The 14,330-nt window shown below is 47.9% G+C and overlaps 9 protein-coding genes across 9 annotated transcripts; 5 read left to right on the forward strand and 4 right to left on the reverse strand.

Moving 5' to 3' along the window:
- Positions 1-116: 116 nt before the first annotated feature.
- Positions 117-864, forward strand: HSP20. The gene has a single exon (XM_002185707.1). It carries the CDS (start codon positions 137-139, stop codon positions 785-787), a length of 651 nt encoding a protein of 216 aa, XP_002185743.1. The 5' UTR covers positions 117-136; the 3' UTR covers positions 788-864.
- A 455-nt stretch (positions 865-1,319) lies between these two features.
- Positions 1,320-1,682, forward strand: PHATR_7553 (predicted protein; the record flags this gene model as incomplete). Its single annotated transcript, XM_002185708.1, has 1 exon — positions 1,320-1,682. A coding segment is annotated over one exon (363 nt), but the record flags the coding sequence as incomplete, so codon positions are not given.
- A 95-nt stretch (positions 1,683-1,777) lies between these two features.
- Positions 1,778-4,498, reverse strand: NLTF (NF-X1-like transcription factor; the record flags this gene model as incomplete). The annotated part of the gene is made up of 1 exon (XM_002185878.1): positions 1,778-4,498. The coding sequence occupies one exon, from the start codon at positions 4,496-4,498 to the stop codon at positions 1,778-1,780; it is 2,721 nt and encodes a 906-aa protein (XP_002185914.1).
- Positions 4,499-4,929: 431 nt separating this feature from the next.
- Positions 4,930-5,768, forward strand: CYCH1 (predicted protein; the record flags this gene model as incomplete). Its single annotated transcript, XM_002185709.1, has 2 exons — positions 4,930-5,725; positions 5,746-5,768. 2 exons carry the CDS (start codon positions 4,930-4,932, stop codon positions 5,766-5,768), a joined length of 819 nt encoding a protein of 272 aa, XP_002185745.1.
- A 17-nt stretch (positions 5,769-5,785) lies between these two features.
- PHATR_46846 (predicted protein) lies at positions 5,786-7,204 on the reverse strand. Its single transcript, XM_002185879.1, has one exon. The coding sequence runs from the start codon at positions 7,099-7,101 to the stop codon at positions 5,839-5,841; it is 1,263 nt and encodes a 420-aa protein (XP_002185915.1). The 5' UTR covers positions 7,102-7,204; the 3' UTR covers positions 5,786-5,838.
- Positions 7,205-7,550: 346 nt separating this feature from the next.
- On the forward strand, positions 7,551-9,257 carry PHATR_46847 (predicted protein; the record flags this gene model as incomplete). Its single annotated transcript, XM_002185710.1, has 1 exon — positions 7,551-9,257. The coding sequence occupies exon 1, from the start codon at positions 7,887-7,889 to the stop codon at positions 9,255-9,257; it is 1,371 nt and encodes a 456-aa protein (XP_002185746.1). The 5' UTR covers positions 7,551-7,886.
- Positions 9,258-9,292: 35 nt separating this feature from the next.
- On the reverse strand, positions 9,293-11,096 carry PHATR_46848 (predicted protein; the record flags this gene model as incomplete). The annotated part of the gene is made up of 1 exon (XM_002185880.1): positions 9,293-11,096. Exon 1 carries the CDS (start codon positions 11,024-11,026, stop codon positions 9,293-9,295), a length of 1,734 nt encoding a protein of 577 aa, XP_002185916.1. The 5' UTR covers positions 11,027-11,096.
- A 490-nt stretch (positions 11,097-11,586) lies between these two features.
- On the reverse strand, positions 11,587-12,982 carry PHATR_54658 (predicted protein). The gene has a single exon (XM_002185881.1). The coding sequence runs from the start codon at positions 12,871-12,873 to the stop codon at positions 11,605-11,607; it is 1,269 nt and encodes a 422-aa protein (XP_002185917.1). The 5' UTR covers positions 12,874-12,982; the 3' UTR covers positions 11,587-11,604.
- A 362-nt stretch (positions 12,983-13,344) lies between these two features.
- Positions 13,345-14,232, forward strand: PHATR_36897 (predicted protein; the record flags this gene model as incomplete). Its single annotated transcript, XM_002185711.1, has 1 exon — positions 13,345-14,232. The coding sequence occupies one exon, from the start codon at positions 13,345-13,347 to the stop codon at positions 14,230-14,232; it is 888 nt and encodes a 295-aa protein (XP_002185747.1).
- Positions 14,233-14,330: the final 98 nt, after the last annotated feature.

Genomic DNA, 14,330 nt, shown 5'->3' on the forward strand with positions numbered 1-14,330 from the left:
GTGGAATTGTTTTGTTGTCGCGTGGCAATCAGGCCGGAGACAAGCGGGATTGGCCCGTTCTGTAATCGGTTCACATTAATGCAATTTCTTTACCAATCTCACAATTTCGATTTCGTCACAACTCAAACCAAGCACCATGCGCACTACAATTTCTACGATCATTGCTATCCTCGGGGCTACAGCTTTGGCTGAAGGCAGAACTCATGGGTCTGTTCTAGCCCCGCGTCATTATCTATACAGTCGTCCGAGAGATGCCTTCGATCTAGTAAGCGACATGTTTTCTATACCCTATTTCAATCAAGACATACTGCCTTCGCAGTCAAACACTTTCCTGCGCCAAATGCATTCGCAGCTTGATAGAGCGGCTCGTTCCGAGACGCCCCGGTACGATGTATATCAGGATCCTGAAACCGGAATGATTGAAATGACAATGGAAGTCCCTGGAATTCACGCTAGAGACCTCACTGTGGAACTTGAGAATAAAAGGCTTCTAAGAATCAAAGGATCCCGCAAATCGAGGCAAAATGGATCGCTTCAAGAGTCAACTTTTGAGCAGTCGTTCCAAATTGACGAAAATGTCGATCCCGACAACTTGAAGGTGACTCTTTCCGCTGGAATTTTGCGGATTCAAGCTCCAAAGAAAGAACGCCTCGTCAAGCGCCTCGACATCGCCACCACTGGAGAGGAAGCGAGCTTGATGGTAGAGTCGAAGGCGGATGCAGTACATGACGAGTCAAAAGAAAAAACCGTGGACGGTCTTGAGATCTCGACCGAGGATCTTGTGTAGCTCAGGCCACTGGACAAAGGAGCCATTAGATTTAAGATTCTTTGCTTAAACGCTTAGTAGAAGTATTGTTAGATGACAATGTCACCTCCATTCCGAAAATTACATACCCACAGTCATCTTACGATTTCGCGCAAATTTTTTTAATCTAACTGTAAGACAGAGAAGTAGCTTTGGTAAATCGACGGTGGGTTAGGGGTTAGGACTGTGATAAGAGCGCTAGTCAGCCAATTCCCGTATCGGCTGTTCAAATTCACCGTCAATTTCTCGGACGATGAAGGCTGAAGCATGGCAACCATACGATTCGAGCTTTCGTTGTTTCTGCTACTTTGCATGGATTGTGAAACAAATCACAGAAAGCCTCCATCATACTTATCTATATTGGAAAACTTGGTGTTGCGCAGGAAATTGCCTTTCAGTGGAATGGCCAGCCATGAGCGCACATATGCCGGCGTCTCAACCAACAAAAATGCAAGTTCCCTGTGAGCGGTATTCTACTATCCCAAACAGCTATTTTAATATAGAAGACGGACCCAAGGGCCGGGGTCTATTCGCATCACTGAACATCCCTCCAAGAACACTTATTCACATTGCACCATGTCTTAGGGTCGACCAAGGTGAATATCAGAGCCACATGAAACACACAATACTCGAACACTACCTGTTCAACGATTCGGGTGGCCGCAAATTGCTGGCGCTAGGGTATGGCTCTTTGTTCAATCATTCACGAACTCCGAACATAGACTATCGCGTGGACTCGACGAATCTCGAAATACGATACAGTGTTGGACACCAACCTGTTTTAGCAGGGGAAGAGCTTTGTATTTTCTATGGGGTAAACTTGTGGTTTGACGATGCGGAAGGTAGTGTTGAAAGTGAGCCTGCAAGCGAAGACGAAATGATGGACGGTATGGCGAGCTTCCTCTGTCGAATAGAACTCAACGAACACTCTGACTAAAGATAAGGGAAAGGAAATTTGACTTGCAATCCCCTTTAAGATTCATCTTCGTTGCTGCTCTGGTATTCAGCTTCAGGCTCCTGCCAGCTATCGTCATCAACGTCCATAACTCCATCACCTTCGTCGTCACTTGCGAATGCCTGTGCTAATAAACGGCGTTGCTGCTCTGATTTTTCTCGTTCCTTTTGGGACTTTTCTTCCATGCGTTCCCGTTGCTTTTGAGACAACTCTGAAACGTTGAATCCTTTTTCTTCCGGCTGAAACGGTGGCATTTCTAAGGGCAACGTCCGTTTCTGTAGATCGAGCTTGGGCCGTTCTGTTTCACAAGCCAGAGCTGCAAACCGTGATGTAGGAACTAAATCTCCATTCAGTGTGTGCGTACAAGCGCCACCGATGGATATACCACCAGCAATTAGAGGTGATTCTGTGTCAGTCGATCGTGGTTTTAGATGCAATGGTACACGTTCGCCAGATCGTGACAGATCCCGCCCTGTGCTTTGCCCTGCCGTTTGAAGAGAAGCGCGATCGGACTCGACAGAATTCTGGAGCAAAGGCCTGGGGCCTCTCCAATTACGAGCCGCGTCAGACAAGAGTGGATAAGGTGCAGCAGTGTCACGCAACTTGACACAGTGAATATATCGATTCGGTTCCGGATCAAAACTTTCCGTATGCAGCTTCCAATAGTCGGAGTAGAGATGAATGAAAGCACGGGTAGGTCTGTCCATCCGACTAAGCGGAAGCGATGCTGCCGTATCATCTATCAAAAATCCTTTCCATTTTTTCTCAATCTTGCTCAGAAGCTGCATGCGTTCTCTGGCTTCCATAATCAAAGCATCTGGGAAAATTGTGACGTTCAGCTCGTCACCAAACTCGCCCAATTCCATTTTGTGTAGCACAGGACGCGCCCAGCCTGTGTACACTGATTCCCGTTGTGTGACTGGTGTAACACCTAAAGCTTCTGCAAAAGCTCTGTTGCGTTCTAAATGAGTTTCTGAAGGACTCCCATCCCTCGTGGTAGTTATCGATGTTGGTACTTCCATCTCCTCCAAGGTATTCCAAGAAGGATCGGACCCAAAACGTAAAGTGCTCATCATAGCCTTCCGCCGTGCTTCTTCACGTGCCTCCCACTGCCGTCGTAATTCTTCAGGTTCCGTCTTTTTGACAGCTGTTGCAATTTTGTTTAGGGTTTTGACCTTTGGTAGACGTTTCTTCTTCAGCGACTCTTTTGTGGTGTAGGAGGCCGTCGGCACGGCGGCAGGTGCCAAAGATGGAAACTCATGCTGTTCAACACGTGATGCGTGACTATAACGATTGGCAATGTGACTGGCGGACCACAAGATGTTGGCGTTCGAAGAGCCGTTATTTCGTGCTGGATTTGTAGAAGGGACAAACTCTGCAGCAGCTCCTCGGAGGCCAGGATTTAGATCATCGTCAATGATCAGAATTCCACCCAAATCCCCATATACACCTGCGTCTGTTTCGCTGTAAGGATAAGTGCCGGGTCCATTATTTCCCACACGAGAAGACGAGCCTTCCTGCGTTACGTTTGAATTTCGGTGATGCTGACTTGTCCCCGGTTGTTCTCCTTGAATACCCTCATACGCCTGATACTGAGCCATGAGTGGATTTGACGCTCCTCCTGTATTGTGGTCACGTTGGGTCGATCGGGATACCGACGTTCTTCCAAAAAGAGAATTTAGCAAAACCGAAGCTTCCTGTTGAAGAATAGTCGCACGTCCTGCTGCCGTATTGCCAGCGGCCCCCGCCGTCGAAATAGTCACGCCTTTTGTGTCGTATGCTTCTGTCACGTTCAAATCATGAAAGCCGTGTTTTTTCAAGTAGTAATCAAGATTCACGAGCTCGTCTCGCGTAATATCGCGTCGATTTAGTGGATCAATGAATTGATTTGAAGCAGCCATCCAGTATGCCAAGGCTCGCCCGTCGTATAAGTGATAATGTCGTGATTTCGGCTTGACTAGTTTGGCGTGCGCTTCGTCAACGGAATCATCCGCTTTGATTTTGTCACCCCACTGCTCTTCCAGTACTCTTCGATGGCGTTCTTCCTCGCTTTCCACAACGGATAGTTTAGAAACTTCCTCATTGACTTCGGGAATAGGCCAAACGTCTACTGGGTCGAATGGCGCTTCGGCCACAAGGGCAAACGGTGGATATGTCAGTGACTGTAAAGAGTCGAGCGTAATCGGGTCGACCGACTCGGCTGGAATATGTTGGCGCCATGGATACTTTTTGCGCGCGTTTCGCTTCCGATTCGGCTTCTTCTTTCCTTGTTCTTGAGGTTTTGCGTTGCTCGACGAAGGCGTTTTCTGGCTGCCCTCCATTTCTGGTGCATCATTAGAGCCATTGTCGATACTAGTAGGTGTCGGTTTCTTCGCAGATCTCTTCCGTGACTTCTTCCCTTTCGACGATGCTATGGGCCTGTTGACGGAGGGCTTGCGATCCTCCGCTTCTCCCCCGGACTGAACCGCAATTGCAGATTTGCTTTTCTCCGCTTTTTCCTTTAAAGTCGAGTTCTTGTTCGATGCTGTATCGTTCTTTCCGGTCCGATTATTTCGCCGCCGCTTGCTTTTCGTTGTAGCTTCTCTCGCTGAAGTAGCATGAGAGTCGTTGTTCACGCCACCGTTGGGTAAAGCAACAGCACCATCCGATGCCGTTGAAGTCGGCACTGGACTACTTCGAATGACATGACTGGGAGCCAGCATCGTTGTCGATGCACGATCTATGGCTGCTTGTCGCATTTGTAACAGTAATCTTCTTATTTCCGTGGGAATGGTGGTGAATCACAGTCTCTTGGCTGAGAACACTGTCGTTATTATTGGCACCGTTTCCAATATTTGGCTCTTTTTGTGGTGGTTGGCAACAGGAATATGGGCAATATATTGACTGTGAATTGACTGTGATGGTCTTTCGGCAAGTCGCACACGTCTCGGTCGTTTCATGACGTTCAGCATGGTTCTTATGCGTCAATCGTGCACGAGGCGGCGTGCGGCGGCAAGACCGAGAATTGCCAAGCTTTGAAACAACAGGTGACACATGTGAGAGCGACCCCACAATTCACAGTAAACCATTGCGACAACACGTCACGGACTGACTTGACTTGCTTGTCAACTAATGTACGTGCTTGTCAAGTACATTCCGAGATGATCAACCAGCAAAAACGAAAACAAAAATGAAGCATCATTCTTCTCCCGCGCTTCGACCACCATTTCCTTTGTTCCACGAACTGGATCGTCCCGGCATACACGACGAGCGGATACGGCCGGCTCTGTGTGCCTTGCAGGTAGCTTGCCACGTTTTGAAAGTCTCCGTAGAATGTCGATTTACGGCGTCTTGTTTGCTACACCGCTTTGTAGCAGTACAGGTGGTATCCATAGACCAGGATGAATGGCAGTGGATCACAATGGCATGCCTCTTTTTGGCGGGCAAAGTGGAAGAAGAACCCCGCCGTTTGCGCGATGCCATCAACTGTGCCTCGATGATTACCATTCCTGCGCAAGTTCTTAACGAGCAAGAAACAATCGGCGACTCGACCCAAACACATGAAGAGTTAAAAACGATCAACGAAAATCTTGGGAGTTTCAAAAAGGTGCGAGTGCAATGGAATTCCTCACCGCCAGAATTAGATGATGCGTACTGGGATGCGAAGCGTCGTATCGTCGAAAAAGAACAATTTGTTTTGCGATGGCTCGCGTTTGACGTTTCGGTTTCCCATCCGCACCGAGGAGTTGCCGCAATCGTCAACCATCTCGTGGATTGCTCACCTCAATGGTTTGGCATCGTTACCCCAGAGCAACTTGTGCATCAGGCGTGGACACATTGCAACGACGCTTTGTTTTCGTCCCAGGCGCTCAGTTATCCGGTGATGACACTAGCGTGTGCAGCTGTATCGATCACTCTTCGCGATCGCAATATCGAGGAGTCCATGGAAGAGCAAGATTGGTGGAAACACTTTTCTGTCCCGAAAGGTGAACTTGAAACTCTCAAGACAAGGCTGCTAGCAATACGTGATAAACTTGTAGAACACAGAAATCAATAACCGCAGAATAGCTGTTGATTTACGTAAGCATATTTTACCATCTTATCCTTTCACCACAAACGTAGCGCCGGTGCTTTCGTTGTTCTTGCGCCCTTTTACGTTCAATTTCCGCCGTTTGCCGTGTGTATACTTTTTGCCTTCTTTACGCATCCGCTTTTCAGCCAGACCACGGTCCGCAAAGGAACTCATGCGGTCCGTCAACAAGGATCCCTTGGGCTTAATGGTGCGCAAGCTAGACCTTTGGATTTCATTCGGCAAGGCAACTGGGTAGGTGGGTGTAGATATAGGATCCTTTGCGGCGTGCTGGTGCTCCAAATCGATTCCCAGTGGTCGTTTCTTTTCCGCTTCCGCCTTTTGTCTTTCCACCTCGTCCTTTTTCTCACGCTCGGCTCGTGTAAGTTCCTTTCTATACCGACCTACTTCTCCGACTTGCTTCATCAGCTTCTTTTCCCGACGTTTCATTTCAAGTAGCACCTGTTCCTTGCGTAGGCGCCTCTGTTTGTTGCGCTGCGCTTTAGTAAGCTTGTCTGTTCTCCGAGGTAGCGAACCGGCCAGAATATCTTCAGTTTCGTTCTCTACGTCACTTTCTTCATCTTCCGAGTCCGTATCCTCAACGAGTAACGCCTTGGTTTCTTCCGACAAGCCCTGGGCGATTGGAGTGCGGTTGTATTCAATGGCCTTTCCCCGTCGCATTTCCAAATCGACAGCTTTTTGGATTATTGACTTATGTGCGTTTGGATCAGGACGATAGGACTGTCCATCTTTAGCAACATCAACAGCGACTGCCAATTTCGGTTGTACCTTGGCTTTTTGTGCCTTGATTACACAAGCTTCCGGCGCTGTGCCAGCCCAAGCAGAGCCAATGGCATGTTTGTAGACTTCGATCGAGTCCTCCTTGACTACAATCTGTGCATCATTTGACGGTTCGTCGTTCCACAAATCAAAATCCGCCTTGCTATTGTTCCGCGCTCCTCTGGTACGCAAACGATTGTGCTTTGCGATAGCTTGACCGGCTTGTGCCAACGACTCGAGTTCTTCCTTACCGTGCTTCCGTAGCAACTTTTGCACCTGCTCTTTGTCTTTTTCGGACATGGTTCGGAACTTTTTGCGCTTCTCGGTTTTCTCCGCTGCCTGAGATTGCGGCACGGTATCGCCGGTGGTATCTAACACGAACAAATCCTGGTTGGGTTTGTTGACCACGGATTGACTGGAGGCCGCTTCCGCCTGTTGTTCTTGAAGCTCTTCAACGGCCGCCTGCGAACGTTTCTTCGCTCGGAGCTTGGCTCCTTGGATTCGTTTACCCATGATTGGCTATGGTGGGAATGTGAAAGTGTATTGCTAACTGTTAACGCTGCCTTTTGGGAAAGGCAGTAGTGGCGTTCGAAGAACAAAAAGAAAACAAAAAAAATGGATCGAAATGTGAGCCGAACCACACCCGATCCGAAAATCGTGAATGGCTGTAGCGGAATAAAGCTAATAAAGCTCCGACAAACGAGACGCTACTAGTATGGAAACTCCGAATTCCTAGAGGTCTGGTACCAACTACCTATACATGGGTAGGTTTGACAGTAAGGCATCGAAATCGTGGTATTCGTGTTGGTTCGTGCGTGCGTGCGTACCCCTGCGGTAGTTCCATTACGGAACAAAGCCAGGCACAGCCGCACCACCCTTTTTCGCTTTTCTCTCGAGCTTCCCGTGGGCGAAGGAACTCGCTGTGTTTTGACCTTTTGCGAAACTTCATTGCCTGTGAACAACAACACGAAGTTTGGACTGGTGAAATTCTAGAGACGACGCTTTATTGCTCACCCAGCACTCCTACTTCCTCAAAATATCCTACTGGCGTTGAAGTTAGAGCAACAGCGCTCACCGGTCAATAGACTTTCTTGGCTACCGGGGCACAATTTCGCGTATCCAAAGTATCTTCAAGGAGAAGCACGAGAAACCCGATAATTGATTCTACCATTTACAGAATTGATACTGACTGGTCTCTCCTTGTAGTGCCGTTGTAGTCATTCTAGTTGTTTTTAAGCCTTCTAGTACATCCTTCGCTCGTTCTCTCTTCTCGCTTATCCCATTCCAATCGAGAAAGCATGGCTGACGCCGCTTCGTTGCGACAGCTGTTGCGAACGATTGATGGTTCCGCTCCGGCGATTGAGAGTTCGGCAGGATCCATGATGCGACACTACGATCGTTCCGCAACGGTGGCCGTCACGGAATGGCGTAATGCGCTGCAGACGGCAAGGCCGGATCAGCTGCTTCCGCTCTTGTACGTGGCGAACGAAACCTTGCAAAATTCGAAGCGTAATCGAGGCAACAAGTTCCTCGAAGCCTTTTCCCCCATTTTGGGTCAGGCGCTGACGCATATTTGTCAAGCCGATCGATCTGCGACGGAAAAAGTCCGCCGGACGGTAAAGATTTGGGGGGACCGTCGAGTCTTTAGTGTGCGGTTTGTAAATGAGCTCCTCCGCGGATTGGAAGACTATCGAGGCAACGGCCCGGCACCACCTCCGGACAACGACGAAGCTTCGTTTTCGCCCGCCGTAACCGACCCTCCGCCGCCCACCAGCGAGAGCAACGACGCTACAATGGAGAACGAGACTAGTCGGGGCGATGGTACGAAGAACAACGACGACGACGATCATGACGACATTCTGGACCTTCTGGATCAAGACGATGATCAAGACAAACAGTCTTCAGAGGACGACGACGGGCATTTGTTTGGGAGCAACTCGGACAACCCGAAGCTCAGTGTGCAATTGGACTTGGATGCTGCCGCCGCAAGCAAGGCGGTTTTATCCGCGCGTAAGGCCAAACGTCGTCGCGGCAGTATGGGCAGTACCAGCAGCGACGGCAAACGCCAACGACGTCGTCGATCAGTTCTATCCGCCAACAATCTTGTGGACGTTTGGAATCGTCTGACCAGTCTGGAGCAATCCTTTGAACATGCTCAGTACACTTTGCACAAGATTGACGCAGTCACTGCCAAAACGTCGGCTACGGACTTGGAGGACGTCGTAGGAGATGAGCTACAGGTCAACTACAAGCAAGTTGTTGGCTTTCAAGCGCAAATTTCTACCCAGCGTCAAAGTTTGCATGCAATTGCTGAAGAACGGCACGCATTGGAGCAAGAAGCGATTCGGTATGTTCCCTGGTTAGAAAAGGCGCTGCAACAGGATGGGGAAGATCTGGACTTTTGCGACAAGCTAGAAGCAAAGCTGATATCCTTTGGGAAAGTTCATGGCGCGATTCGCCAAGCTCGTGACAAACGAGTCGAAGACGAAAGGCGTCAGGAACAAGCGAGGGAAGAAGCAAAGCGTCGAAGGCTTGAAAAGGAGGAAGAAGCGCGATTCCGACAAGCTGCCCTCTCGAAAGAAACTGAAGGAAAACCAGGTATGGTTTGGAATCCTGTTTCACGCGAGTACCAGCCTATTAATACGGACGAATCCTGGAGGGACAATTAGAGATAAACTGCTATATACATTTATGTTAGTTGCGTTTACAAGCTTACAGTTTCCTCCTTTGTCATTGGAAATATACGAAAATCTAGACATATGCGTAACTGCCGCATGGCAACGCTGCCGACACTAGCTACATGCAGTACTTCCATTGAAAGGCCTTGATGATTGCAAACCGATTCCACAAGACTTCGAGTCCGAGCGCATTCTGGAAACTCATGATCAGCAACGAAATCGTACCAATGACACTCTCCTCCATTTTGATTCATGACGGGCAAAAATGCCCTCAGGAAAGTAATTCCACCATCACCCGAGCCGAGATCTCCGTCCATGTTGCCTTCTTTTGGCCTTGGAGCCAAGACGCGATCAAAGAAGTTTCTCGGCAGCCTTTCGAGAACTTGCGAAACTTCGCCCTCAATGATTCTCAAACGGTCAGCCGCTCCATCCGTCTTGACTGCCTTGTTTCGTACCAACATACGCAGGGCTCTAGTGCCACATTCTGTCGCAATGGGATTCATATCCACAGCGAGAATTGTGCTTGCCTCTGTTCTGCCGGCAATCTGAAGTGCATCCATGCATACTCCAGCAAACAGAACCAAAACGTTTTCTCCGCGTGCCACTTGCTGACAAATTCGCAAGCGTTCGGGTCCCATTCGTGGACTAAAAAAAGTGTGCTGCAGATCAACCACGCACTTAATACCGTATTCACAATGTGTAGTAATCAAAGGTGACCTCTGCATTCCAGCAATAATAGCGACACCCGCTTTTCCCGGAGCTCGTTCAATCCCGTGCAAACTTGATTCTCGAACTGCCACGATTTTAATAGCCTTGTTCTTTTGCATAATCGCATCTCCAATATGCTTTCTCTCCTCAGGATCATCAGTAGATATGTTATGGATCAATGCTATGTCACCAACAACATCGAAACTCCTTGGAATTTTTGAAGCGTTTTGATTTGCCGTCATTAAAAGAAAGCGATTATCAGCCTCAACGTCGCTGTCATCATTGATCAATTTCATATCGCGAACAGCTTGGGTAAAACGGATAATTTTGCTCCAGTTTCGTTCATGGCGCTCATTGACGAGGGTTGCTAGCCAATACGGTAGAAACGTTAAATCATCAACATTAGGTATCAATAAACGGCTTGCACCCGGTATACTCAAAGGCATGTCTAGGCCTTCGTCGCCCCAAATCGCAACAAGGTACCTCGAATTTTGCTTCCAGGTTGTCAGCCCTACATTTTTGAACGCTGGTCGAGCCGCAGCCATAAGAGCTGATGCCGCAGCCAAGGAACGACAGGCCACATGCAAAATGAAAGGTTCGAAGCGCAACCAAATTGAATCACCTTCACTCATGCCAACAATACTAGTAGAGCCGTATCGCTCTCTTTGCAGAATTTCGTCATCTTCGGCTTGTACTGTACCACGATTGTGATCCTCTTGATCATATTGTCCGACCGATCGTACGGGGTCGCCACCTCCAGTAAAGTCATTGTCCAACGTCTCGAGATTGAAATAACGGAGTGGATCGCAGATTTTTTCATGAGAAACACGGAATCTGGTAAATTGGTTGGTTGACTTGACTCCCGGGCCTCGGTACAAGAAGCAGCGACCCGCACATGATGAGGTCGTATAATACTGTTCGAGTTTATTGATAACGGCACAAATGTCGACGGCCTTGGGATCTATTCGTCCGGCGGACGACTTGTCTCGTTTTCCAAGACACTGAAGTTTGCTATTTTCGAAGTTGTTCACCGCTTGCTGCCTGGAAGCCATGCTGTGGTGGGGAAGCGGAAAGTCGCAGAGTCCGCCCTGACCAAGAGCTGAATAAAGCTGTATATTCACGCTGGTTTTACATCGAAGAAAATGAACAATCTACTGGCCTCTGGTTCTGCTGTGACATTGATGTGATATGAGTCGTCTCATTTTTCTTGGCTCACAGTCACAAAGCGCTTACAGTTACGCATTCCGGCAACAGACAGACACATGAGGACAAAAAAGCCCGAACCAACAGTAAAAAATCCAAAATAGCAGCCGTTTAATAACTAACTGTAAACAAATGCTTACAACCTTAAATTCGCAGTCACTATAGAACAGAAGGGGAGCTCTATCTGGCTGGGGGCTAGCTTGATTGCGAGCTCAGCCGATGTCGTAGCCAAGGTCTCTGTACCTACCGGCTTGTGGTCACGTAGGGTTTGTAATGGTTTGACTGTGAATAGGAGCATGCAAGAAACAAAAACATAAAAGCTATGTAAGACGTGTTAGAAAGCGCTCAAATCGGAACAAAGTTTGGTAGCAAAAAGTGCTAGAGTGAGCTCTCAATTAGACTTGGAGATGTCAATTTAACAATTGGGCTATTCTCTGTTTATAATAGTTGGAATAAGTGAAGGGACGCCGGAAGTAAATACTTTCGCAGTCAGCACGTCAGTTGATGCTTTTGATGTTGGGACCAAGGATGGGACATCAGACGGTATATTGCTTAGCATCCGTGTAGGTACTGGTGTTAATGGAACAGGTGATGGTGCGTCAGATGTAAAATCAAGACCGGCAGGCACTGCAGTTGACAAAGTGGCGGCTTCAACAAGTGATGGGACATCGGACGGTGTATTGATTGGTGTTACTGTAGGTGTTGCTCCAGCCAGTGTTGGGCGCAGTGACGGACGCGACGCTGGAATTTGAGTGGGAGACTCAATTGAGCTTGATGTTGGAACCAGAGATTGAGTCAAGGTAGGGATTGATGTAGGGGCACTAGTTGAAAAGGTGCATTTCTCTCCAAACGGCAAGCATTTTCGGCTGCCATCTTCAATTCCGTCACAATACGAAAGTGCTTCGAAATTCAAATTGTTACATGCGGTATTTCCTTGTGTTTGTATAGCAACGTCAGTTGAGTTCTGAAATACGGAAGGCCCAATAACACGGGCACGGTTTCCTTCCCAGCGACTGGTACGGATGCTAGCCGAACTTCCGAGGGGTCCATCCAAGTAGACCGCACCTCCGCTTTCTATTGCTTTGTTTCTCTGAAAATTGCCATTCACAATGACTACAGTGCCCAAACTGTATAGTGCACCACCATTAAGAGCAAAGTTTTCCACAAAAGAAGAATCTTCCAAAACTACCGTCGAATATGTATCGGCGAAAATGGCACCACCGTTTCCAACGGTATTTTGGTTGTTTTCAAAAGTTGAGCCGTAGGCAACAAACTCAGCGTTTGATTCCACAACTACTGCGGGCGTTCCTTTTGTGCTTCTTAAAGTCCAGCCTTCCAGAATCAATTGAGAATAAGGAGCTATTGATATATGCGTAGAAGGACAGTCAAGCAAGCAGGAATCCCCCGATCCGCCCAGAAAATTCGCGCAGATAATGTAGAAGTTTGGGGATGTAACTTCGAAGGATGTTTCGATCTTCGGACAAGCAGATCCAGAGATTTGAAAAGGGCAGACAATACCGAACCCCAAAGGCTCGACCAGTGTCATCCAATCAACCAAGGAATCCCAAGAAGGGTCTGAAAGTTCATCACAGAAAGCTGAAACGCCTGGACGCCCCGCGAGGAGTGTACCGAGCAACAACCATTGTTGCAGTAATCGACAAAAAGAGAAACGTTGAACTACTTTCGCGGTATGCATGCTACTTGAGAATATTGATGTTAGAAAACAAAAAATAGTGAGTAATCTCGATCCATCACCGAAAACTTCCAGGATTAGTCCATGTGTGTTGGTTTCTCGGAAGAAGAAAACGATTTTACGACTATAATTTGTGGAAGTTTTCAAAAGATGAGAAGCTGTCAGCTCAGTTTTGCCTACGACGCCGACTTTTTCGTTTTAGGACCAAAAGAGAATCATTGCAAGCACGAATAAGATTTTCACACCTATGTATGTAAATGACTATAAGGAAAATTAAAACAGATAAAGGTACAAGTCCCGGTTTGAAAAATCCATGAATCAAACAAGGAACCTAGAATCTTTGTTCCCAGGACGTTGTAAATTCCATGTCAGTACCATCCATTTCTTCCATACCAGAATGGAAATGTTTCTTTGCCGACAGCGATTGTGCTTCTGTTTCCATCAAAACAGTCCTAATCCTTTTGCGTTGCTGCTATGAAGCTGTTTGCCAAGCGAAAACGAACTGTAGATGCGAAAGCGAAATCTCGTTGCGAGACATTCCAATCTGACAAGCAAGTTGAGGAGCTGCTGATACAGGATCCGAGTACTTGGAACGCCAAACAGCGGCGTATGATCAACCGATACCAAGACCGCAAAGCTACTGAAGCCACTGAGACTCTGACGGGCGCCACAGATGGGGAAGCATTGATAAAAGAGACAATTGACAGGAACGAGGCCAAACGACAAAGCAAAGTGTCATCTGATGATGGAATTAGGCTTCCTGATGAAGGGAATGATGAAGCCGTATCCGAGTCGAAAGAACTCGGAGACCTTGACATTGAGTCTACAGGTGACGATAATACCGGTGCAACGAACATAAAAGATGAGAACAACGGAGTTGATGATGAGCTTCAACTTTTGTTGGATAAGATCAATTCTAAGCAAAGACGGAAGATCTCGAGAAGTGTAGAAAGGGGCGAGCTTTCTCCCGCAGATGCCAAGAAAGAAGCACAGACTGTTCTGGCCGAATCAATTCCCAAGGAAGCTTCTCGTCCCTCGCAGGATATTGACCTAGATAAACCAGAACCTCATGCAGACGGATCGCCTAAAAAGAAACGCCGGCGTAAAGGGGGTGAAATAGATTTGAGTAAGCTATCCCCGGAAGAACGCCTACGTCGGGAAGACCAGCGTCGTCGCCAACAAGAAGCTGCAGATCGTGCTGCCAGGGCACCTTCCGGACACAGCCACCCGTTGAACTCCGAACGACGGCGTGCCAATCGCCGGAAACCGAAGTGGTCCAGAAAGCAAGCGGTAGCAGTAGGCAACGAACACGACTCGTCAGGTTACCATATGCGAAGAAATCAAGACGTAGTGGTGAAGTAGCTTGCTGTTACAAGTTTATTACATATACTTTGACATAGTTGAGGTATCCGTTGCGCCTTAATGTATGACACAATACCGAAATTCCAATATAGTATAGT

The sequence above is a fragment of the Phaeodactylum tricornutum genome, chromosome 11 (assembly GCF_000150955.2).
Source record: "Phaeodactylum tricornutum CCAP 1055/1 chromosome 11, complete sequence".
Classification (NCBI taxonomy): Eukaryota; Bacillariophyta; class Bacillariophyceae; order Surirellales; family Neidiaceae; genus Phaeodactylum; species Phaeodactylum tricornutum.